The sequence below is a fragment of the Dermochelys coriacea genome, chromosome 3 (genome assembly GCF_009764565.3).
Source record: "Dermochelys coriacea isolate rDerCor1 chromosome 3, rDerCor1.pri.v4, whole genome shotgun sequence".
Lineage (NCBI taxonomy): Eukaryota > Metazoa > Chordata > Testudines > Dermochelyidae > Dermochelys > Dermochelys coriacea.
The window spans coordinates 115556587-115582966 of record NC_050070.1 but is presented as its reverse complement, the minus strand read 5'-3'; the positions used below and the strand labels follow the sequence as shown (position 1 = coordinate 115582966).

Genomic DNA, 26380 nt, shown 5'->3' with positions numbered 1-26380 from the left:
CAATGGAAGTGTCAGGACGACAGAAAAAAAAGTTATCTGTAATTCTGCAAACAAAATATTTCACAGGAAGCTGCATGTCAGAGATAGTTCATTCTGAGGTTCTTCTGTAGCACCTATGACCAACATTTCTGAGTTCCAACAGACACACTCACAATATTCAACTGGAGTCTAGATATAGCAAATACAGGCACAAATTAAAACAGAGTAATAGAAAATGCTGATGGCGTATGTTTTAACAGCAAAAGCAAGTCACATAGACAAGAGAAAAAGGTGCCAATAGCCCATGAAATATCTTTGTGAACTCACCTGTAGCCTGATAGCATGTTCATGTTTCCTCTTCATGTCATTAATATGCCATGCCACTCTCTGCATTGTATCTATGGCATCTAGCACCACATCATAACCCTCAGTGTCCTTATCAAGGTGGTTTTCTATTTCCTAATGAAGAAACCAATAAGGAGCCAGTTATTTTCAGCCTGACTTTTCAAATCAGATGTAAGGTTGACAAGGCCTTTATTGTCTTGGCATCAAAATCCCTGAATCCAGTATTGCTTCCTCTGATATTAATGTGTTATTGTCACCAATCTGGGCTAGGCACAATTGGCAAGGCAAAGCCTTACAGCCTGTAGTACCACTGCTGATGCAAATCCACACACTAGCAGGATGAGACTTGAGCCACCAACACAGTATGTGTTAATATATACATGTGTACACACACACACACACACACAGGTGACCACTCACCCGTAATTGGGCAGGACAGTCCCAAAATGTACATTTCAAGTCCCAGTCCTGGGCTGAATGACTCCGGAACAGCATTTGTCCCAGATTCCCTGAGCACTGCTCTGTGCCTGCCCAAGACTCAGGGTGGGAAAGTGTGGGGGGATGGGGGGGGGGCCACCAGTAGCGTTACCACCTTTGAAATGCAAAAAAAATGCTTCCCACCCACCCACCTGGAAAGCTCACCACAACCCCAATCCCCAACCATAAAGCAACTCCGCAGCCACCCCCGCCCCCCACTTCAACATCCACTTATAGTATCTAGAGAGAGAACACATATAGATAAGATTGATAACATTGTGATGTGCTTCTATAGGGGCGGGAAGACAGCTGCTGTTATTTTCAGCAGTTCTGATCTGCTATCACTTAAACTGTGGAAGTGGAAACTCTGCAGCGTCTTTAGCTGGAATTTAACATTAGATATTCCAGTGTAGTGTGCTAATAACGCAAATCTTTAGACTCACATAAAAAAAACAGGTTTCAGAGTAGCAGCCGTGTTAGTCTGTATTCTCAAAAAGAAAAGGAGTACTTGTGGCACCTTAGAGACTAACAAATTTATTTGAGCATAAGCTTTCGTGAGCTACAGCTAGCTCACGAAAGCTTATGATTAAATAAATTTGTTAGTCTCTAAGGTGCCACAAGTACTTCTTTTTATTAAAAAAACCTGGCAGATTAAATTATTTTTCTGGCAACTGGCAAATTCATAAAAAAAACCAAAACACCAGCCAGGGTGGTCAAATACTGGGCCAGATGGTAACCCTAGGTACCAGCCTCTTCCTGGTGGGGGAAGAAGGGAGCCTCCCCCGTCACCATAGGACCCTGTCCCCTACTCCTCCTCTTCCTCCCAAGGCCCCGCTCCTGGCTAGGCCAGCAGTCAGAACCACGCAGTAGTAAGATCTGCCCAGAGAGCCCCAGACCCTCCACCTGCCCTGGGGGAGAAGGGGGAGGAAGAAGGACACGGGCTGCTCTTGGACACCGAAGCCCCCACCCAGGGCCGGTGGAGGGTCTGGGGCTCTCCTACGCAGCTCTTACCACAGCCTGGCTCCATCTCCATCTCCTGGCCTACGCAGGGGCAGGGCCTCAGGTTGAAGAGGAGGAGCAGGAGGCAAAGTCACAAGGAGGGGCGGGAATCCTGTACGTATCCCATTTTTGCATTTTGAAAAGGTGGTCACCTTACCACCGACCCCTACACTGCCCCTTTCTAGGCCAATGCTCATTTGATTTCTGAAAACAAATGGGTGTATGTACCCTGCCTACAGAAACTTGATTACATACAGCATTAGTCTGGGGTGGGGCAGAAGGGATTCACCAGATACTTTACAATCTCTATGTCTTTACTTTCAATTAATTAATGTGATCTTGTAACAGAAACATATGTGGAAAATGTTAAAGCACAAATTTCTGAGAATGTTCTGAATTCAGTCCAGTGGATATAGAAATGGTTCCTGCTTCCCCAATCATTACTCCTCACAAAAATACAAATAAATCATGTTTATAAGTATTTATCTTCCCTTCTAACCTCCCCCAGCATTTGGACATGAAGAAAAAGAAGTTTTTCATCTGAAAGAAATTTTTGCATGAAATTGCTTACTCCCAACAGCAAGACACTCCCAAGCAAGATTGGAATTACAAACCGGAAAAAAATCTAATTATTTGGATGCATTAACCTATTCAGTGTGTCTAAAACAATTACCATATGCTCCTCACTCAAAATGTATTTATATATTGTCAAGAGATTAGAGACAGAAAATGCTTCCACATGTAAAAAGTTGAACAACAAAAGAATACACATCTTTAAAAAATCTGGAACCTCCCAGTGTAGTAATACTGCAGGGAGGTGGAGGCATAGCAGTGCTAGATAGATATGTTTTTGCATGGGCACTTACATGCAAAAGCAGGTGGTACTTTAAAATTCGTTGGACAGGTTTTAAAAGATATGATCCCAAAGGCAGAGAGTGTTGTAAAGCTTCTTGCCGTTCTCTGAAGAACTTGGCCAGTGTCTTGTTCCTCATGCATTCTGTTAGCACAGCCACCGATCTGAAAACATATAATAAATCTCCTTAAATATATGCTGTTTCTGTATCTATGTACCCTTCCTTCCCCCTACTGGGAATATAAAACTCCTGCCAATCTGAATTCCTGTATTAGTTTTGAGCCCAATCCTACTTTCCTTTCATATGCAGAACTCTTTTTGTATCATCATGAGTTGAAAGAAAAAAAAAAAGTAAATAACCACCTTTGTTTATATGAAAAAATATTTTTGCTTGTATTTTAAGTGTATTCTTTACTTATACACCTTCCAAAAAGGGACAATGCAGGAAGAAAGGCAAAAAAGGGAACAAAATATTCCTACCTTGGATAATTAGTGCAGTACTGTGTATATATGTGAAAATCTTCACTCTATGTGTAGGGAGGAAAGATGATTAAATAATTAGATTTTATCAAAACTATCTACAGAACAGTAGGATCAATGCACATTCTTCATTTGACAATGTAAATTCAACCATATTGTTGCCACTAATTACACTAATATTATCCCCACCTTTCAAAGTGTTTAAGGTTGTTCCTTGGCTACTCCTTTTTGCCCAAATCCTGATTGGATGCCTGTTTTCACATCACTCCACATCCTTGGAACAACCTCCCGTGAAATATCTGCCAATCTTCCTTTCCCAGTCTTCCAAAAATTCTAAATTGAGCTATTGTACAAGCCTTGGAGTGAAAAGAAACAAACCACACTCTTTTCTCTATTTACTAACTTGCATGCTAAGGGTCCTATCCCATGAAGTGCTGAATTCCTTCTGTAGGCATGTGGACTGTCCTCAACTCCCACTCAAGGCATCTAGCACCTTGTAGGATCAGATTCAAACTCTTTGGGCATAGGGAACCTTATTGGTTTGGCATGTAAATATGCCACACACATAACAGTGCTACATAAAGAACAGGAGTGCTTGTGGCACCTTAGAGACTAACAAATTTATTTGAGCATAAGCTTTCATGGGCTACAGCCTACTTCATCAGATGCATAGAATGGAACATATAGTAAAAAGATATATATACAGACAGAGAACATGAAAAGGTGGAAGTTGCCATACCAACTCTAAGAGGCTAATTAATTAAGATGAGCTATTATCAGCAGGAGAAAAAAAACTTTTGTAGTGATAATCAAGATGGCCCATTTCAGACAGTTGACAGCCCCCAACTAAAACCTCTCCAGTGCATCATCGAAGATCTACAACCTATCCTGAAAGACGATCCCTCACAGATCTTGGGAGACAGACCAGTCCTCACTTACAGACAGCCTCCCAACCTGAAGCAAATACTCACCAGCAACCACACCCCATACAACAAAAACACTAACCCAGGAACCTATCCTTGCAACAAAGCCCGATGCCAACTCTATCCACAAATCTATTCAAATGACACCATCATAGGGCCTAATCACATCAGCCATGCCATCAGGGCTTGTTCACCTGCACATTTACCAATGTGATATATGCCATCATGTGCCAGCAATGCCTCTCTTCCATGTACATTGGCCAAACTGGACAGTCTCTACACTAAAGAATAAATGGACACAAATCTGACATCAGGAATCATAACATTCAAAAACCAGTAGGAGAACACTTCAAATGCTCTGGTCACTCAGTAACAGACTTAAAGGTGGCAATTTTGCAACAGAAAAGCTTCAGAAACAGACTCCAATGAGAAACTGCTGAACTGGAATTAATTTGCAAACTAGATACCATTAACTTGGCTTGAATAGAGACTGGGAGTGGCCGGGTCATTACATAAATTGAATCTATTTCCACATGTTAAGTATCCTCACACCTTCTTGTCAACTGTCTGAAATGGGTCATCTTGATCATCACTACAAAAGTTTTTTTTCTCCTGATTATAATAGCTCATCTTAATTAATTAATTGGTATGGCAACTTCCACCTTTTCATGTTCTCTGTATGTATATGCATCTTCTTACTATATGTTCCATTCTATGCATCTGATGAAGTAGGCTGTAGCCCACAAAAGCTTATGCTCAAATAAATGTGTTCGTCTCTATGGTGCCACAAGTACTCCTAAAAGAAAAGGAGTACTTGTGGCACCTTAGAGACTAACAAATTTATTAGAGCATAAGCTTTCGTGAGCTACAGCTCACTTCATCGGATGCATTTCGTGGAAAAAAACAGAGGAGAGATTTATATATATATACACACACACACACACAGAGAGAACATGAAACAATGGGTTTATCATACACACTGTAGGGAGAGTGATCACTTAAGATAAGCCATCACCAGCAGCAGGGGTGGGAAAGGAGGAAAACCTTTCATGGTGACAAGCAAGGTAGGCTAATTCCAGCAGTTAACAAGAATATCAGAGGAACAGTGGGGGGTGGGGTGGGGGGGAGAAATACCATGGGGAAATAGTTTTACTTTGTGTAATGACTCATCCATTCCCAGTCTCTATTCAAGCCTAAGTTAATTGTATCCAGTTTGCAAATTAATTCCAATTCAGCAGTCTCTCGTTGGAGTCTGTTTTTGAAGCTTTTTTGTTGAAGTATAGCCACTCTTAGGTCTGTGATCGAGTGACCAGAGAGATTGAAGTGTTCTCCAACTGGTTTTTGAATGTTATAATTCTTGACGTCTGATTTGTGTCCATTCATTCTTTTACGTAGAGACTGTCCAGTTTGGCCAATGTACATGGCAGAGGGGCATTGCTGGCACATGATGGCATATATCACATGGGTAGATGCGCAGGTGAACCAGCCTCTGATAGTGTGGCTGATGTGATTAGGCCCTATGATGGTATCCCCTGAATAGATATGTGGACAGAGTTGGCAACGGGCTTTGTTGCAAGGATAGGTTCCTGGGTTAGTGGTTCTGTTGTGTGGTGTGTGGTTGCTGGTGAGTATTTGCTTCAGATTGGGGGGCTGTCTGTAAGCAAGGACTGGTCTGTCTCCCAAGATCTGTGAGAGTGATGGGTCGTCCTTCAGGATAGGTTGTAGATCCTTGATGATGCGTTGGAGAGGTTTTAGTTGGGGGCTGAAGGTGATGGCTAGTGGCGTTCTGTTATTTTCTTTGTTGGGCCTGTCCTGTAGTAGGTGACTTCTGGGTACTCTTCTGGCTCTGTCAATCTGTTTCTTCACTTCAGCAGGTGGGTATTGTAGTTGTAGGAATACATGATAGAGATCTTGTAGCAGATCTTGTAGAGATCTTGTTTGTCTCTGTCTGAGGGGTCGGAGCAAATGCGGTTATATCGTAGCGCTTGGCTGTAGACAATGGATCGAGTGGTATGATCTGGATGAAAGCTAGAGGCATGTAGGTAGGAATAGCGGTCAGTAGGTTTCCGATATAGGGTGGTGTTTATGTGACCATCGCTTATTAGCACCGTAGTGTCCAGGAAGTGGATCTCTTGTGTGGACTGGTCCAGGCTGAGGTTGATGGTGGGATGGAAATTGTTGAAATCCTGGTGGAATTCCTCAAGAGCTTCTTTTCATGGGTCCAGATGATGAAGATGTCATCAATGTAGCGCAAGTAGAGTAGGGGCATTAGGGGACGAGAGCTGAGGAAGCGTTGTTCTAAGTCAGCCATAAAAATGTTGGCATACTGTGGGGCCATGCGGGTACCCATCGCAGTGCCGCTGATTTGAAGGTATACATTGTCACCAAATGTGAAATAGTTATGGGTCAGGACAAAGTCACAAAGTTCAGCCACCAGGTTACCCGTGACAGTATCGGGGATACTGTTCCTGACAGCTTGTAGACCATCTTTGTGTGGAATGTTGGTGTAGAGGGCTTCTACATCCATAGTGGCTAGGATGGTGTTTTTAGGAAGATCACCAATGGACTGTAGTTTCCTCAGGAAATCGGTGGTGTCTCGAAGATAGCTGGGAGTGCTGGTAACGAAGGGCCTGAGGAGGGAGTCTACATAGCCAGACAATCCTGCTGTCAGGGTGCCAATGCCTGAGATGATGGGGCGTCCAGGATTTCCAGGTTTATGGATCTTGGGTAGCAGATAGAATACCCCAGGTCGGGGCTCCAGGGGTGTGTCCGTGCGGATTTGTTCTTTTGCATTTTCAGGGAGTTTCTTGAGCAAATGCTGTAGTTTCTTTTGGTAACTCTCAGTGGGATCAGAGGGTAATGGCTTGTAGAAAGTGGTGTTGGAGAGCTGCCTAGTAGCCTCTTGTTCATACTCCGACCTATTCATGATGACGACAGCACCTCCTTTGTCAGCCTTTTTGATTATGATGTCAGAGTTGTTTCTGAGGCTGTGGATGGCGCTGTGTTCTGCATAACATAAACACCACCCTATATTGGAAACCTACTGACCGCTATTCCTACCTACATGCCTCTAGCTTTCATCCAGATCATACCACTCGATCCATTGTCTACAGCCAAGCGCTACGATATAACCGCATTTGCTCCCTCAGACAGAGACAAACATCTACAAGATCTCTATCATGCATTCCTACAACTACAATACCCACCTGCTGAAGTGAAGAAACAGATTGACAGAGCCAGAAGAGTACCCAGAAGTCACCTACTACAGGACAGGCCCAACAAAGAAAACAACAGAACGCCACTAGCCATCACCTTCAGCCCCCAACTAAAACCTCTCCAATGCATCATCAAGGATCTACAACCTATCCTGAAGGACGACCCATCACTCTCACAGATCTTGGGAGACAGGCCAGTCCTTGCTTACAGACAGCCCCCCAATCTGAAGCAAATACTCACCAGCAACCACACACCACACAACAGAACCACTAACCCAGGAACCTATCCTTGCAACAAAGCCCGTTGCCAACTCTGTCCACATATCTATTCAGGGGATACCATCATAGGGCCTAATCACATCAGCCACACTATCAGAGGCTCGTTCACCTGCGCATCTACCAATGTGATATATGCCATCATGTGCCAGCAATGCCCCTCTGCCATGTACACTGGTCAAACTGGACAGTCTCTACGTAAAAGAATGAATGGACACAAATCAGACGTCAAGAATTATAACATTCAAAAACCAGTTGGAGAACACTTCAATCTCTCTGGTCACTCGATCACAGACCTAAGAGTGGCTATACTTCAACAAAAAAGCTTCAAAAACAGACTCCAACGAGAGACTGCTGAATTGGAATTAATTTGCAAACTGGATACAATTAACTTAGGCTTGAATAGAGACTGGGAATGGATGAGTCATTACACAAAGTAAAACTATTTCCCCATGTTTCAGAGTAGCAGCCGTGTTAGTCTATATTCGCAAAAAGAATAGGAGTACTTGTGGCACCTTAGAGACTAACAAATTTATTAGAGCATAAGCTTTCGTGAGCTACAGTATTTCTCCCTCCCACCCCACCCCCCACTGTTCCTCTGATATTCTTGTTAACTGCTGGAATTAGCCTACCTTGCTTGTCACCATGAAAGGTTTTCCTCCTTTCCCCCCCCTGCTGCTGGTGATGGCTTATCTTAAGTGATCACTCTCCTTACAGTGTGTACGATAAACCCATTGTTTCATGTTCTCTGTGTGTGTGTATATAAATCTTTCCTCTGTTTTTTCCACCAAATGCATCCCGATGAAGTGAGCTGTAGCTCACGAAAGCTTATGCTCTAATAAATTTGTTAGTCTCTAAGGTGCCACAAGTACTCCTTTTCTTTTTGCGAATACAGACTAACACGGCTGCTACTCTGAAACCAGTGCTATATAAATAATCTTTATAGTGGTGTTGTAGCCATGTTGGTACCAGGGTAAGAGAGAGGCAAAACAGGTGAGGTAGTATCCTTTATTGGACCAATTTCTGTTGGTGAGAGACAAGCTTTCAAGCTTACACAGAGTTCTTCTTCAGTCACCTGTTGCGTTCACTCCTTCTGAAGCATCTGGCACCAGCCACTGAGAGAAGACAGGTTTCAGAGTAGCAGCCATGTTAGTCTGTATTCGCAAAAAGAAAAGGAGTACATCACGTGCATCCGATGAAGCTGTAGCTCACAAAAGCTTATGCTCAAATAAATTTGTTAGTCTCCAAGGTGCCACAAGTCCTCCTTTTCTTTTTGAGAGAAGACAGGATACTGGACTAGATGGACCATTGGTCCGACCCAGATTAGTCATTCTTATGTTCTTAAGCAATTAACTTCTAAATTTCCTGACTAATGAATCTTTTATCTTGACCTTGACATCTTTGTCACTACCTTAAAATTATTTTGCTGGCTTTATATTTTTTAAATTTAATATTTTTTCTTTACATAAAGAAAAGACAGAAAGAAATAACTTGCATGCATGTGTGCACCTGTAGAGTTAAGGACGTGTTGCGTATGCAGTTTTCAGACTGTCATAAGTAATTTCACATTTGAGCAGAGACTAAGCATGGAAAATATTAGCCACAAAGGTGGGTGTTTCAGAATATTGTGTGTGTATGAAAACAGGAAGTTACCATTGAAGCTGTTTTGTAACTAACTTTAGTGGGGTTACCTGGCACCCATTGAAAAATGCAATTTCATAATAGCTTTTTGTATCAACTGAGTTCTAGGGACCAGAGCCTGGTTTCCCTTGCATTCCAGCTTGCTCCACAAATTCCCCCCGACTCATCATCACTTTATTTTGCATGGGACCTTAAAAACATTTTTTTTTGCATTTTGATGTGATGTATAACTGTTACCCTCTATCCCATGTTATTGGTGTGCAATTTATGCAGAGTTTTGGTCTCCTGAGGATGAAAAAAAAAAGTGTTGGGTAACTATAAAATATTTTTGAAGCAATCACTCTCCCCATCCTTGTGATTACAGGACTTAACCCTTGAATAGTAAACAAGACACCCAGATTCCACTACAGATATCTTCATAAGCTGGTCTGACACAATGCAACATAATCACCATGCCCCGGGAGTGGTTCTTTTTGAGCAGTTATAGCTTATTAATGCAAAGGCCAAATATCTGTGTTGAAAGAAAGTCACAATTGTAATATTTAGAGTCCTAAGAACAGTGTCACTTTCGCAGAAGGCTCTCAGGGGATAAATGGGTTTTAGAATGGTCACTGGACAGAACGAGCACACTCAGTTGCCTGTCTTCCCAGCCACACTTCCTTTAGTTACTTCTCTCTTCCCCTCTCACCTTTTCCAGCCTCTTCATTATAAACTAGCGTGTGCCACCTTTATTCCCACTGAGTAGTATGTTACTTCACAAGTAGCCCCAATGAATCCCTTGGAGCTATTTGCAAATTTAGGGACTATTCACCATGATAGAAGGGTGGTGCAATTTGGCCCTATATGTGGAGTCCAATTTTGGGGACAGCTCAGTAATTATTTCAGCTTTTATCAGTTGATTTTAATGTCTTTTTAAAAAAATCCTAATTCCAGGCCAAATTTCTCCAGGGGAATATAGTTCTCACAGGACTTATTTGTTCACTAATGTGCTATGATCTGGTATTTCCTTCTAAACACCCCACATCTCCGTTACTGATCTTTGGTTTGTTCTTGACATATATTTATTTGACAATAATTTATTTTAGTCTTTCATGCTTGGACTAATTTTGCTGTTACTGCTAGTTTTCATGGTGGTTTACATATGCCCTGTATCCACACCCAGAGACAATGAGCTTGTGTCATAACCTATTAACGTACATGCTTAGAATTAACAGCTAAGGGTAAAAACCATCTCAGTTAAAAACTAGGAATCAACCCACCCTCAGCCTGTAGCAGACATTACACTGAATAGTTGCTTAAGAAAATTATAATCAATCTAGCTATCACTCTCATTAAGTCAGGAGTGCTATAAAGACAATAAATATGATGAAATTCAGTGTCAATTAAAGTAAGACAACTACAGTACAAAAAATATTAAATGCAAGTCAGAAAAGTCAAAATATAACCAGAAATCCTACAATATTATGAGTAAAGTACAGTATATTCCCATGCCCACTTAATCATAACATACAATTTATAAACACCACCACATGACTTAGGTACAACACAACATTTTCTGGGATTAGTAATTCATAATGCTTTCCTTCTGTTCAACTGAGAAGAAGGGCTTTAAACTAGGACATGAGGGGAAGACGTTTGAGAGATATTTGTGGAAGCTTCATGCCTCCCTTCAACAAACAGGAGCAGGAAAATCAGCTAAATTAAAATATAGTAAGGGATAATGGAACACCACAAAGTAGAAAACTGGGTGAAATCTGAGGGAAATGACTGAAATACTTGTATACAAATGCAAGGATTCTGGGCAATAAAATGGAGGAACTGGAACTATTGGTGCAGGAGGTCAAACCAGCTATCATAGGGATTACAGAAACATGGTGGAATAGCACACTCATGCCTAGAACAGAGATAGTGAAGAGTATGTGCTGTTTACTAGACATGGGAATAAAGGTAAAGATGGTGGGGTAGTTTTATACATCAAGGAAGCAATACATTGTAAAGAAATATGAAGTGATAGAATGGACAAAACAGAATCTGTTTGGGTCAAAAACACGTTGGGGAAGGATTGTAAAAGATGTCCTTTGAGATAGTGTTAGGGGTCTCCTATAGACCCCCAGTGACAGACTGATATGGATAGTGATCTTTCTAATATTATTAGAGAGATAAATACTTTTGGGATGTGTGTAATAATGAGAGATTAACTTCCCAGATATAGATTAGAGAATAAATATCACTAATGTTGGTATGGCCCAGTTGTTCCTGGATATGATAGATGACAGTTTTCTTTATCAAATCATCATTGAATCAACAAGAGGTGGATGCAATTTTAAACTAGTAAGTAGTGAGAACTTTATGAAAGAGCTGGTTATAAGAAATAACCTTGGATTGAGTGATCATGAGTTGATTCAGTTTAAATTAAATGGAAGGATAATCAAAACCAGTGTTATGCAGCTGTGAAAAAGGCAAATGCAATCCTAGAATGTATTAGATGAGGCATTTCCAACAGAGACAGAGGAAGTGTTAATGCTATTATACAAATAATTGGTAAGACCTCATGTGGAAAACTGTGTACAGTTCCGGTTACCCATGTTCAAGAAAGATTAATTTAAACTGGAACAGGTGCAGAGAAGGGCTACTAGGATGATCAGGGGAATGGAGGGCCTGTCTTATGAAAGGAGGCTGGAAGAGCTTGGCTTGCATAGTTTAGCAGAAAAAAAAAAAAAGTTGAGAGGGGATATTATTGCTTTCTATAAACACATTAGGAGGGTAAATAACAGGGAGACTGAAAAGCTATTTAAGATAAAGGATACTGTTAGCACAAGAACAAATGGATACAAACTGGCCATGAACAAATTCAGGCTGGAAATTAGAAGGTTTCTTACCACCAGCGGGGTGAGGTTCTGGAACAGCCTCCCATTAGGAATTGCAGCGACAAACAACTTAATTACTTTTAAGAGAGCTGGATAACTTTATGAATGTGATTGTATGATGGTGTTGCCCATGACGGTGGGGGGCAGAGCTCTACAGCCCTCAGGCTCACTTCTGGTTTATAAATGTTCTAAAGCTCATGCTGCAGGGTTTCAGCCAGCCACCAGCAGGGCTCAGGAAGGGATTCCGTCCGCTCTCTCCAGCCAGTGTATTCTGGGAGGGTGGGTTTTTTAATCTCCTTCCTTTGAAGCATCAGATATGGCAATGACTGGAAATGGGACACTGGGCAGGGTGGGCCAGGGTTCTGAGGTGGAATTCTCTCTCTCAGAAACTTAGCTGGCTGGTGCTTGCTCACATGCTCACTGTCTAACTGATCGCCCTGTGTGGGATTGAGAAGGAATTTTCCCCCAGGTCAGATTGGCAATGACCTTAGAGTTTTTTCGCCTTCCTCTGCAGCGTGTGGGTCCGGGTCACTTGCCAGGATTATCTGGGTAAATCTGATTTAACCATTTCCCTTCCATTGCCATAGCCTGAAGCAATGGTGCATCTCAACCTCTCCTGTTCTCTGCCTGTGGCACATACTAGCTTAGTCTCTTCGGGGTCTTATTTAGTTTCATCTCATTTCAGTTGTTGGGTTTATTGTGTAGGTGCTGGGTGGCCTGTGAAATACAGGTGGTCAGACTCTTCTGACCTTAAACTATGTATGAATTCATTTGACTGTCCTGCTTTTCAAATTCCATGAAAAAGGATATGTTGTAAACTTTTAATAGAAAACATTCATTGTTAAATAAAAAACAATATCTCTATCTAGCTTAGAGTTTTACATCATCAATGTAATATCTGAGGACCTTCCTTGTAAAATCAGTAGCAACAGAGAAGTCTTCTTCATGGAATCTCTGGCACATCTCCCTATTCAGGGTAAAATTCTGCTTTGGGCAGATAGGGTTGTCTGTTTTTTAAATAATAATAAATTTTAGTCTCGCTATAAGGAAGGACAAACCTATATATTTAAAATAAAAATAAATTTTAAATAAATTAATGACATAATAAAAATTATCTGCTTATCTAGCGAGAAACCACATAAAATTCTTACATTCAACATTTTAAAGTCTTTTTTAAAATAGTGGCATGTACACTATTGCCCTCTGAATTGGGCCAGACTATACACTTTATACTCAAGGTACCTTTGGATTCACAAATGCATTTCATCACAACTAGGGCAGTATCATAACTGCATTAGATTTTAATAAGCTAGGTAAGTAGAAAGGCCTGTAGATAGTGAACCATGAACATTTTATTTCCAGCATGGTATAATTTAGACTCATTCAAAGCTATAAATCTATCAGTCAACATCATATACTTTCCTAAATCAGTTGCAGAATTCCTTTTGATGTTTGCAAGAGCTAAGCATATGGATGGAGGTCAGACTATGGGCATAAATCTGCAATTTATAGTATGCAACAATCCTGAATTCTTAGAAACATTAACATCTTGTAGTGTTAAAAGCAAAGCAATCATACTATATAAACTTTCCTAGATTTTACTTATCTATTTTTAGACATGAATGTGCCTTTCAACAAGGCTCATAGCACACATACAAAATTTAGTGAAAAATAAAATCTACCTCACTTCAGAGCTAAAGAAAGAGAACATGACCTACAAATAATCCAATCAAATCCCCCTATATCATGAGCTGGTACTCATCCTCCCTCCCGCCCCCCATTTCCCCTCGCAAGAAGTCCCTGAGAGATCAGACGGCTTTGCACTGCACTTCTGAAGCCAAAATAATCAAACTCCCTGGACCAGCTAGAGATGAAAATCGCAGAGTTGAATGTTCCTCCACTGAGACTGCTTGGGTACCTGTCTCTCTACATTTACAGTATAGACCTGTTAGCTCAAATGCCTCAGCTGATATCATCTGCTTTATAACAGATTCTAGGGAGAGGGCTGGACTACCAGGGTATGTCTTCATGACAGAGTTAGTCCAAGTTAGCCTACCTCAGGTGGAACATTCCCACTGCAAAGTGCTACTCGTACCAGACCCATCTAACTGGGATGGATTTCTAGTGCAATATCCCATGGTTCTTAGCAGTGCATTAAACTGGGCTGCTCTAATCATTTGCCAGGTGGTCAGTCTCTCTAACCTAGCAGGGAGCTGCTGTCCATGCCAGTGACACGAGAACAATACTTTATGTAAATAACTTCCAAGGGAAGTTATTCATTACTAAAACAGACTGTTCTGAATGTGAAAGCAAACAGAATTTGGCAACAAGAACTTTTAATGAGAATCTCCCTAAGGAATTCAGTCACAAAGTGATTCATAGAACACCTGAGTGACTTTCCTGCCTCTGTTTCTTTTCTGCCCACTAAACAAAAATGTCATTTGGGATACATTTCCCCAAATGATGGGTCTTACTGATAGACAAGGTGAGTGAGGTGATATCTTTTATTATATTAACTTCTGTTGGTGAGAGAGACAAGCTTTTCAGCTACAATGGAGCTCCTCTTCAGATCTTACTGGTGTCACTCCACAGCTTTACCAGAAGGGGATGCCAGGTTTTGGCCAAGTGTCAGCATGGCAGGGGGGTTTCTTGGACAGTATCTATGTGCAAATGTTGTGAAAGTGAAGCAAAAATGGAGCAGACAAACGTGGGGTTAAAATGCAGTACAAATGAAGAGAGCAGTTAGACAAGAAAATACAGCCCATATAGAACTGTGGGGTAGGACTGGAGGACTAACTGCACCCAGGTTTGATTAGCCTGTGTTCTTGCTGCAAATCAGGTAGGTTGCCCGGGCTGAAGTGAAACCCAAGTTAAATCATGTACCCTGAGCCATGCCTGTTAGCTTGGGCTTAAAGCACCCTCAAGGTCAGGTTAGATGTTTTTCTGAGTGGATGGAAGGGAGGCACCTGGGCTACAGCCCAGGCTAACTTTGCAGTGAAGACATAACCACCCTCCACACCTCTCCCCCCCCACAACCCAGAGCCCAAACCACAGAGACTAAAGTTAACACTTCTCCTAGCTATTTCTGTGTGCAATGCAGCCAGAAAAGTGGTGAAATAATACGTTTCTGTGAATATTTTAAACCAGAAGAATCCCACTACTGGGGAACCTACACAGCGGCTAACTAATTGGACTATATCCCTTACAGAGTTCTGAAATCCAATTGTATCCTTGTGTGGAAGCTAAGATGAACACTGGCCTATGCAACAGCAGGAAAAGGTCTGACCAAGCCAAAAGTTATTATATTGACCTCTGCAATCACCAACCTGGATTTAAAGTGTGGCATGACAGGGTCAGGCGAGATGGCTACAGAAGAGTGATTTTTTTTCAAGTCAGGTTTGAGGCTTTATTTGCAAACTAAGGAAAGTGACTTTCCAAGACATAAAAACTCATATGTAAGCTTATATAATCTAAGTTTAAAGATACTGTTTAAAGCTACAACCCATAGAATATCTTAATTTTAAATACACATTTCCTGCTAAGTATTGTATAGAACACCTGATACATGTGGTATGGGGGGGGGGGGGAAGCATACAGAAACTTAAACATTGTTTTTTTTTCTTTTAAAAACAGAAAATTTGCTTACTGAAACATTCCTCTGCATACACAAATATTACACACACACACACACACATATATGCCTCAAAAACACTCAAAATAATATTTTACTGAAAAGATCTCAATTCCAACAAAACTACATTTTTTTCATTGGCTGCACTCAGGATTGTTAGTAAAGACGCAAGTACAAAATAAAAATCAGTAGTACCTTGCCACGGTGTCCAGTTCAAATAACAGTTGGCTAACAGACATCTCTTGAGCACCTCCATTGGAGAAGGCAGATATATCAGTTCCAGATTAAGGAGATCCATTTTCCCTGGGAGAGGTGACGGGCTGTTCCAGAACAAGCAGGAACTTGCTGGAACCAGTTAAGGCAGGCAGGCTAATTAGGACACTTGGAACCAATTAAGAAGAAGCTGCTAGAATCAATTAGGGCAGGCTGGCTAATCAGGACACCTGGGTTTAAAAAGGACCTCACTTCAGTTAAGGAGAGGTGTGTGAGGAGCTGGGAGTGAGAGGATGTGCTGCTGGAGGACTGAGGAGTACAAGCATTATCAGACACTGGGAGGAAGGTCCTGTGGTGAGGATAAAGGTGGTGTTGGGAAGAGGCCATGGGGAAGTAGCCCAGGGAGTTGTAGCAGTTACAGGAGGCACTCTAGACAGCTGCAATCCACAGGGCCCTGGGCTGGAACCTGGAGTAGAGGATGGGCCTGGGTTCCCCCAAACCTCCCAACTCCTGGTCAGGCACAGGAGGAGTTGACCTGGACTGTGGGTTTCACCAGAGGGGAGGTCTCTGGGCTGTTCCCTGACCTACATGGTGGATCAGTAGAGACTGCGGGGGTTATTCTTCTCTTTTTCCCCATGCTGGCCAGTGATGAGGTTATCTGAGTGAACGGCAGATTTGAGCCATGGAAGTGGCCATACTGAGGGCTGCTGTGAATCTCTGAGGCAAGCAAATCCACCAATAAGTGCAGGACCCACCGAGGTAGAGGAGGAACTTTGTCACAACTGGTGTCGGGTGGGATTTGGTGGGCACAGTGTGGCGAATGAAGGAGGGTGTTGTTAAAAAAAAAAAGGGGGGGGGGGTTTCCACCACAATGGAAGACATAGTGCAGGCACTGATACAAGCCACAGCTGCCCAGGAGGAGGCTACCCATGTCCCGGCAGCTGCCCAACAGGAGGCAGTATGGCTGTAGCACGAGACTAATCGCTTGTTGATGGACCAGGCAGCTCAAGACCGTACTATGTTGTGGGAACTTGTAAACCAAGTGAAGGCCCTTCCAGAGATGAACCGTGGCCATGATGGGACGCGGATCAGACGGGCCAGCAATTGCCTGCAGAAAATGACACGGGAGGATGACATAGAGGCATACCTCATAGCCTTTGAGAGGACAGCCCTACAGGAGGTTTGTCCTCGAGATCAGTGGTCTGGCATCCTCACCCCATTTCTGTGTGGGGAGGCCCAGAAGGCCTACTATGATCTGTCTGAAGAGGCTGTGGCAGACTACCCCCAGCTGAAATCAGAGATCCTGGCCAGATCTAGGATAACGACTGCAGTGCAGGCCCACTGGTATCACGAGTAGAGGTATCAGGAAAACAAAACCCCACGGTCCCAATTGTATGGTCTCATCCATCTCGCACGAAAGTGGTTGCGAACTGAGTCCCAGAGTCTGGAAGAGATGCCTGAGGTTCTGGTCACCGACCGATACACGAGGGGACTACAGCCAGACCTTTGCACCCGGGTAAGCCAGAACGAATCCTCCACTTACGACAAGGTTGTCGCACTGATAGAGAGGCAAAGGACGACGAGGGAGCTGACCCGACCAGTTAAGGAAGAGGCACCCTGGGTTAAACTAGCAGCACCAAGCCCTAGAGCTTGTAAGACTGGGCCACCAGGAGGGCCCAGGTAGAAAAAGAGAGGGGCTGAAGGCCCACCAGAGGCCACAAAGAGTCAGAGCACGGAGGTGGAAGAGGATTGTGATGTTAGACTGCCCAAACCAAGAGACCAGGAAATGCCTAGAGCCCCATATAGATATTACGCCTGCGGGGAGTGAGGACACACAGCTGCACAGTGTCCCAGTGTTGAGGAGCCTATGCAGTGCAACCTGGGGAACTGGGCAGATCCATGCTCCCTGATCCACCTTGTGAGGTCTCACATATGTACCCTAGACCAGTGAAACTAAATGGGGTAGAGACCATGGCACTGATTGATTCGGGGAGTGCTATCACGCTTATCTCTGGGAAGCTTGTGAAGCGTAGTCAGCTGCTGCAGGCTAAACATACAGGGATAACATGTGTCCATGGGACAATTAGTTACTACCCCATCATCCCAGTAAAAATCGAGATCCAAGGGAACACTACTGAGGTAGCAGCAGGTGTCGTCCCTAAACTCCCATACCCAGTGCTCATAGGGAGGGACTTCCCAGGATTTGGAGACTTACTCCGAGTAGAGGGATTGGAGAAAGAGGGGAACCCTGAAATTAGTGAGGCATCCACAGTAGATTGTCAACCCCCAGTCTTCTCTGAAACATCCCCAAATTTGTTCTCCACTCCCAGACAGGGTAGAAAGATGAAAAGGGAAAGAAGGACAGCTAAGGCCTTGGGTATCTGAATATTGACCCAAAGCCAGAGGGTCGCTCTCGTAGGTAGGCAGACCCGAGCAGCTGAAAAGGAGGCTGCCCAGGAGGAAGAGGCACCAGAGTCTGATCCCCACCCCAACACCTCTGAACCAGCAGAGGCAACACAGACTGGCCCCTTAGTTGTTGGGCAGATTAGCCCTAGGAGAGGAAATTTTGGACGGGACCAGGCTAAAGACCCAAGGTACGACAACATTAGGAAGGAGGTGACCAAAATAGATGGGGTCCCTGGGGAAGGGAAAACCCAGGGACCAGGACCCCACTTCATAATGAAGAAGGATCTCTTCTACCGGGTTGCACCAATACAGGGGAAGAAGGTGCAACAGATTCTAGTACCTCAAAAACACCAGAACATTGTATTAAATCTTGCCCATAGTCATCTTTTTGGGGGGCATTTGGGGGTAGAGAAGACCTTGACACGAGTCCTACGATGATTCTTCTGGCCTGGAGTACATGAAGAAGTGCAGAGGTACTGTGCGACTTGCCCAGAGTGTCAGCTACACAGTCTCCGTCCCCACTTGAGGGCACCTTTAGTACCCCTTCCCATCATAGAGGTCCCCTTCAAGCGAATAGCCATGGACCTAGTGGGACCCTTGGAGAATACGACTTGGGGCCACCAATATATACTGGTTGTTTTGGACTATGCTACTCGCTACCCAGAAGCTGTCCCTCTGTGGAACGCGGCCTCTAAAATGATAGCCAAAGAGCTGGTGGGGATCTTTACCCAAGTGGGGCTACCAAAGGAGATATTAACAAACCAAGGAACCCTATTTATGTCAAAGCTAATGAAGGACCTCTGATAAGGAAGGTGTTAAGTCGGGACGGGAATGATTGGGACACCCTACTACCTTACCTTATGTTCACCATCCGGGAGGTACCTCAGGCCTCAACTGGGTTTTCTCCCTTTGAGTTATTATATGGGCATCATCCCTGTGGCATACTAGATATCGCCAAAGAGATCTGGGAAGAACCACCAATGAGGGGAGAAATATAATTGACCATGTGTTGCAGATGTGAGATTGGATAGCCCGGGTCACCCCTATTGTACAGGAACATTTGGAAAAGGTGCAGGAGGCTCAGCAAACTCATTACAATCGCCAGGCAAAAGTCCAACAGTTCCAACCAGGGGATTGGATGATGGTGTTTGTACCCATGGCAGAAAGTAGCTTCTGGCCCAATGGCAGGGGTCCTATGAGGTGGTTGAACCTGTGGGGGAAGTAACCTACAAGGTGCGGCAGCCAGGATGCTGGAAACAAGAACAGATTTATCACATTAATCTCCTGAAACCTTTGCACCAGCGAGAGGCCAGTATGGTGGCCCAAGAGGCCCCAATCCAGGGAAATAACCTACATGAACGGATCAGGATATCCCCTGATCTGACACCGAACCAGAAGAAGGAGGTAACGGAGATGATCAACCGGTACTAGGATGTGTTTTCAACCAAACTAGGCCGGACCACCGAAGCATATCACCACATTATCACAGATCCTGGGACAAAGATAACTTTAAGGCCCTACTGGGTCCCAGTGGCAAAAAGGGAGGAGATCAAGGCAGAGGTAAAAAGGGTGTTGGAACTAGGAGTCATTGAAGAATCCCACAGTCAATGGTCGAGTCAGATTGTGTTGGTGCCCAAACCCGATGGTACCACTAGGTTTTGTAATGACTTTCGCCAGCTGAACGAGATATTCAAATTTGATGCATACCCCATACCCCGCATTGATGAGTTAGTTGACCACCTGGGCAATGCCAGATTTTTGACCACCCTTGATTTAACAAAGGGATACTGGCAGATTCCCCTTGCCAAAGATGCGAAAGAAAAGACAGCATTCTCTATGCCAGAGGGTCTGTTTCCATATACTGTTCTTCCTTTTGGACTGCATGGGGCACCTGCCACCTTCCAGCATCTTATGGAGAAGCTCCTGAGGCCCCATACCAATTATGCAGCTGCGTACATGGATGACGTAATTATCTATACCACCAACTGGGAGACCCACTTGGAAAAGGTGGAAGGAATCCTGGACATCCTAATACAGGCTGGCCTTACAGCTAATCCAGCCAAGTGCGCTATAGGGCTAGCCACGGCTAAATACTTTGGCTTCATTGTAGGAAGGGGCATGGTCAAGCCCCAACTGAACAAACTGGAGGCTATCCAAAATTGGCCCCAGCCAAATTGGAAAAAGTAAGTCTGGGCATTCCTGGGTCTGGTGGAGTACTACCGGCGATTTATTCCCCATTTCGCCCCCAGAGCAAGTCCCCTGATGGACCTGATAAAAGCCTGTGGTCCAGACATGGTGAAGTGGACAGATGCTGCAGAGAAAGCATTCATGGACCTACACACAGCCCTCTGCAGTAACCCTGTACTTATAGCCCAGACTTCAACAAAGAATTCATTTTACAGACAAATGCATCTGAAGTAGGATTGGGAGCTGTCCTATCGCAGATGGTCAGAGACGAAGAACACCCGATCCTCTACCTCAACAGGAAACTCCTCCCGAGAGAGCAGAACTATGCCGTGGTTGAGAGAGAGTGCCTAGCTGTGAAATGGGCCATGGAAACACTACGTTATTACCATCTCTGAAGACGATTTACCCTTGTGACTGACCATGCACTCCTCCAGTGGATGCAGCGAAATAAAGTGAAGAACGCAAGGGTGACCAGATTCTTGTCCCTACAACCTTTTCAATTCACCATACACCACCGGGCTGGAAGCCACCATGGCAATGCAGATGGTTTGTCACAGGTACGCTACCTGACGTCCCAAGTTGCCCAACCCCGTGTTGTTGAGCAGAGTGCATGGATATGTGACAGGGTCTGGACAGATGACTACAGAAGAGTGACAGAAAGCAGATATTAGTCCCAGATTAAGGAGATCCCTTTTCCCTGGGTAAGGTGACAGGGGCTGTTCCAGAACAAGCAGGAACTTGCTGGAACCAGTTAAGGCAGGCAGGCTAATTAGGACACCTGGAGCCAATTAAGAAGAAGCTGCTAGAATCAGTTAGGGCAGGCTGGCTAATCAGGGCACCTGGGTTTAAAAAGGACTTCACTTCAGCTAGGGAGAGACACATGAGGAGCTGGGAGTGAGAGGATGTGCTGCTGGAGGACTGAGGAGTACAAGCATTATCAGACACTGGGAGGAAGGTCCTGTGGTGAGGATAAAGGTGGTGTTGGGAAGAGGCCATGGGAAAGTAGCCCAGGGAGTTGTAGCAGTTACAGGAGGCACTCTAGACAGCTGCAATCCACAGGGCCCTGGGCTGGAACCTGGAGTAGAGGATGGGCCTGGGTTCCCCCAAACCTCCCAACTCCTGGTCAGGCACAGGAGGAGTTGACCTGGACTGTGGGTTCCACCAGAGGGGAGGTCTCTGGGCTGTTCCCTGACCTACATGGTGGATCAGTAGAGACTGCGGGGGTTATTCTTCTCTTTTTCCCCATGCTGGCCAGTGATGAGGTTATCTGAGTGAACGGCAGATTTGAGCCATGGAAGTAGCCATACTGAGGGCTGCTGTGAATCTCTGAGGCAAACAAATCCGCCAATAAGTGCGGGACCCACCAAGGTAGAGGAGGAACTTTGTCACAGTAGTCATCTCTGCTTGGAGTCTGAAATCACCTTGTATGGGCCCACAGTGGCCAGGAAGTGTGTGCGTTCCCTCACCAACCCAAAAAAGCTCCTTACATGGACTATGAAGCCTCCTTAAGCAACAAGCCTTGGCTACCTCAGTGCCACGTGTAAGAATAACCTCAATCAATTCAGCAAGGATTTCAGATGCAATAGGACAACTTGTATACCTCAACTATACTTTGCTTATGCTTAACTCCACCCAAGAGTAACACGCAAGGTGAATACAGTCAAATTTTATTTTGAACAGGATGTCTCCTACACCTAACATCAGGCAAAAACAACCTCTCCAATCCTCTCTCAACTCTTGCTGCTGTATGGTTTTTATATATACACACACATACACACACACACAAAAAGTACTTTAAAAGAAAATAAAAAAAAAGGTAAAAGATAGCGTCAGTGACATTTGTGGTGCTGATATGCTAAAGTCAACTGCCTGCTTCTCCTCTTTTGTTAATGATCTTGCAAATTAAAAGCAAGTCTCCCCATCCCCATTAAATTGCTGGTGGTGTTTCAGAAGCATACGTTCTAAATTTCTGGGTGCTGAGTGAGACGTGCAGAGTGCCAGAATTAAACACTCCCTGACAACTCCTCACTTAAATGTAAATGTGTGGAATACTGAAGTCAGTCTTCTAATTACATTGGCATCCTTACAATGAAAATGAGAGAGTGGGAGCTGGCAAGAAAATATATAAACACACTTTTATGTGAATAATTAAGCCATAGTTAAGCTTGCAATGGAAGCCTTTTATCAGCCTAAAGAAAAGGAGTACTTGTGGCACCTTAGAGACTAACAAATTTATTAGAGCATAAGCTTTCGTGAGCTACAGCTCACTTCATCGGATGCATTTGGTGGAAAAAACAGAGGAGAGATTTATATACACACACACAGAGAACATGAAACAATGGGTTTATCATACACACTGTAAGGAGACTGGGAATGGATGAGTCATTACACAAAGTAAAACTATTTCCCCATGGTATTTCTCCCTCCCACCCCACCCCCCACTGTTCCTCTGATATTCTTGTTAACTGCTGGAATTAGCCTACCTGCTTGTCACCATGAAAGGTTTTCCTCCTTCCCCCCCCTGCTGTTGGTGATGGCTTATCTTAAGTGATCACTGTGTATGATAAACCCATTGTTTCATGTTCTCTGTGTGTGTGTATATAAATCTCTACTCTGTTTTTTCCAGCAAATGCATCCGATGAAGTGAGCTGTAGCTCACGAAAGCTTATGCTCTAATAAATTTGTTAGTCTCTAAGGTGCCACAAGTACTTCTTTTCTTTTTGAGAATACAGACTAACACGGCTGCTACTCTGAAACCTGTGATTATGCAAGGCACTGAATTTAGCCGTATAGAGTGGAAATCTGTCAACTTCATGAAAAAACTCGCACAGATACAGACAGACATCATCTTCCTCTCCAAATGCAAACAGATGGACATCATACCGAAAGGACTGAAGGTAAAAAATCCATTACAATCTACATACCACACAGACTATGCTGACAGCTTGTGCCACACACTCTCAAGGAAACTGCGGAACCACCTGATCAACATCCTCTACAGCAAACAGGGAAAGATTAAGAATGAGCTCTCAAAACTGGATACTCTCATAAAGAACCAACCTTCCACACAAACTTCCTCGTGGCTGGACTTTACAAAAACTAGACAAGCCATTTACAAAACACACTTTGATTCTCTACAAAAGAAAAAGGACACTAAGCTATCTAAACTACTATATGCCACAAGGGGCCACAACAATGGTTCCCGTAACCCACCCAGCAATATTGTTAATCTATCCAACTATACTCTTAGCCCAGCGGAAGAATCTGTCCTATCTCGGGGCCTCTCCTTTTGCCCCTCCACCCCCACGAACATGATACAGTTCTGTGGTGACCTAGAATCCTATTTTCGACGTCTCCGACTCAAGGAATATTTCCAACACACCTCTGACCAACATATTAACCCACAGAGACCTTCCTACCAACACTACAAAAGAAGGACTCTGGGTGGAATCCTCCTGAAAGTCGAAACAGCAGACTGGATTTCTACATAGACTGCTTCCGCCGACGTGCACGAGCTGAAATTGTGGAAAAGCAGCATCGCTTACCCCATAACCTCAGCCATGCAGAACACAGTGCCATCCACAGCCTCAGAAACAACTCTGACATCATAATCAAAAAGGCTGACAAAGGAGGTGCTGTCGTCATCATGAATAGGTCAGAGTATGAACAAGAGGCTACTAGGCAGCTCTCCAACACCACTTTCTACAAGCCATTACCCTCTGATCCCACTGAGAGTTACCAAAAGAAACTACAGCATTTGCTCAAGAAACTCCCTGAAAAAGCACAAGAACAAATCCGCATAGACACACCCCTGGAGCCAGGACCTGGGGTATTCTATCTGCTACCCAAGATCCATAAACCTGGAAATCCTGGACGCCCCATCATCTCAGGCATTGGCACCCTGACAGCAGGATTGTCTGGCTATGTAGACTCCCTCCTCAGGCCCTTCGTTACCAGCACTCCCAGCTATCTTCGAGACACCACCGATTTCCTGAGGAAACTACAGTCCATTGGTGATCTTCCTAAAAACACCATCCTAGCCACTATGGATGTAGAAGCCCTCTACACCAATATTCCACACAAAGATGGACTACAAGCCGTCAGGAACAGTATCCCCGATACTGTCACGGCTAACCTGGTGGCAGAACTTTGTGACTTTGTCCTGACCCATAACTATTTCACATTTGGTGACAATGTATACCTTCAAATCAGCGGCACTGCGATGGGTACCCGCATGGCCCCACAGTATGCCAACATTTTTATGGCTGACTTAGAACAACGCTTCCTCAGCTCTCGTTCCCTAATGCCCCTACTCTACTTGCGCTACATTGATGACATCTTCATCATCTGGACCCATGGAAAAGAAGCTCTTGAGGAATTCCACCATGATTTCAACAATTTCCATCCCACCATCAACCTCAGCCTGGACCAGTCCACACAAGAGATCCACTTCCTGGACACTACGGTGCTAATAAGCGATGGTCACATAAACACCACCCTATATCGGAAACCTACTGACCGCTATTCCTACCTACATGCCTCTAGCTTTCATCCAGATCATACCACTCGATCCATTGTCTACAGCCAAGCGCTACGATATAACCGCATTTGCTCCAACCCCTCAGACAGAGACAAACACCTACAAGATCTCTATCATGCATTCCTACAACTACAGTACCCACCTGCTGAAGTGAAGAAACAGATTGACAGAGCCAGAAGAGTACCCAGAAGTCACCTACTACAGGACAGGCCCAACAAAGAAAACAACAGAACGCCACTAGCCATCACCTTCAGCCCCCAACTAAAACCCCTCCAACGCATCATCAGGGATCTACAACCTATCCTGAAGGACGAGCCATCGCTCTCTCAGATCTTGGGAGACAGGCCAGTCCTTGCTTACAGACAGCCCCCCAATCTGAAGCAAATACTCACCAGCAACCACACACCACACAACAGAACCACTAACCCAGGAACCTATCCTTGCAACAAAGCCCGTTGCCAACTCTGTCCACATATCTATTCAGGGGATACCATCATAGGGCCTAATCACATCAGCCACACTATCAGAGGCTCCTTCACCTGCGCATCTACCAATGTGATATATGCCATCATGTGCCAGCAATGCCCCTCTGCCATGTACATTGGCCAAACTGGACAGTCTCTACGTAAAAGAATGAATGGACACAAATCAGACGTCAAGAATTATAACATTCAAAAACCAGTTGGAGAACACTTCAATCTCTCTGGTCACTCGATCACAGACCTAAGAGTGGCTATACTTCACAAAAAAGCTTCAAAAACAGACTCCAACGAGAGATTGCTGAATTGGAATTAATTTGCAAACTGGATACAATTAACTTAGGCTTGAATAGAGACTGGGAATGGATGAGTCATTACACAAAGTAAAACTATTTCCCCATGGTATTTCTCCCTCCCACCCCACCCCCCACTGTTCCTCTGATATTCTTGTTAACTGCTGGAATTAGCCTACCTTGCTTGTCACCATGAAAGGTTTTCCTCCTTTCCCCCCCCTGCTGCTGGTGATGGCTTATCTTAAGTGATCACTCTCCTTACAGTGTGTATGATAAACCCATTGTTTCATGTTCTCTGTGTGTGTGTATATAAATCTCTCCTCTGTTTTTTCCACCAAATGCATCCGATGAAGTGAGCTGTAGCTCACGAAAGCTTATGCTCTAATAAATTTGTTAGTCTCTAAGGTGCCACAAGTACTCCTTTTCTTTTTGAGAATACAGACTAACACGGCTACTACTCTGAAACCTTTTATCAGCCTGTGATTAGTTATTAACAAAAGCCAAAATGTTTCAGAAAACTAGTGTACTGAAGTTAACATACTTCTCCTTCTAGATGTACACGCAGGAACCAGAGTT

At 44.0% G+C, this 26380-nt stretch overlaps 1 protein-coding gene across 5 annotated transcripts in view; it reads right to left on the bottom strand.

Annotated features, from left to right (window-relative positions):
* PLEKHG1 (pleckstrin homology and RhoGEF domain containing G1) overlaps positions 1 to 26380 on the bottom strand; it is a 221239-nt gene that overhangs the window by 26468 nt on the left and 168391 nt on the right. For all 5 annotated transcript variants that reach the window (XM_038395901.2, XM_038395898.2, XM_043511195.1 and 2 more), the window contains 3 exons: positions 3134 to 3180; positions 2667 to 2817; positions 307 to 438 (listed from right to left, as the gene is read on the bottom strand). In XM_038395901.2, the coding sequence (XP_038251829.1) occupies positions 307 to 438; positions 2667 to 2817; positions 3134 to 3180 (330 nt within the window). The remainder of the gene's footprint in view (positions 1 to 306; positions 439 to 2666; positions 2818 to 3133; positions 3181 to 26380) is intronic.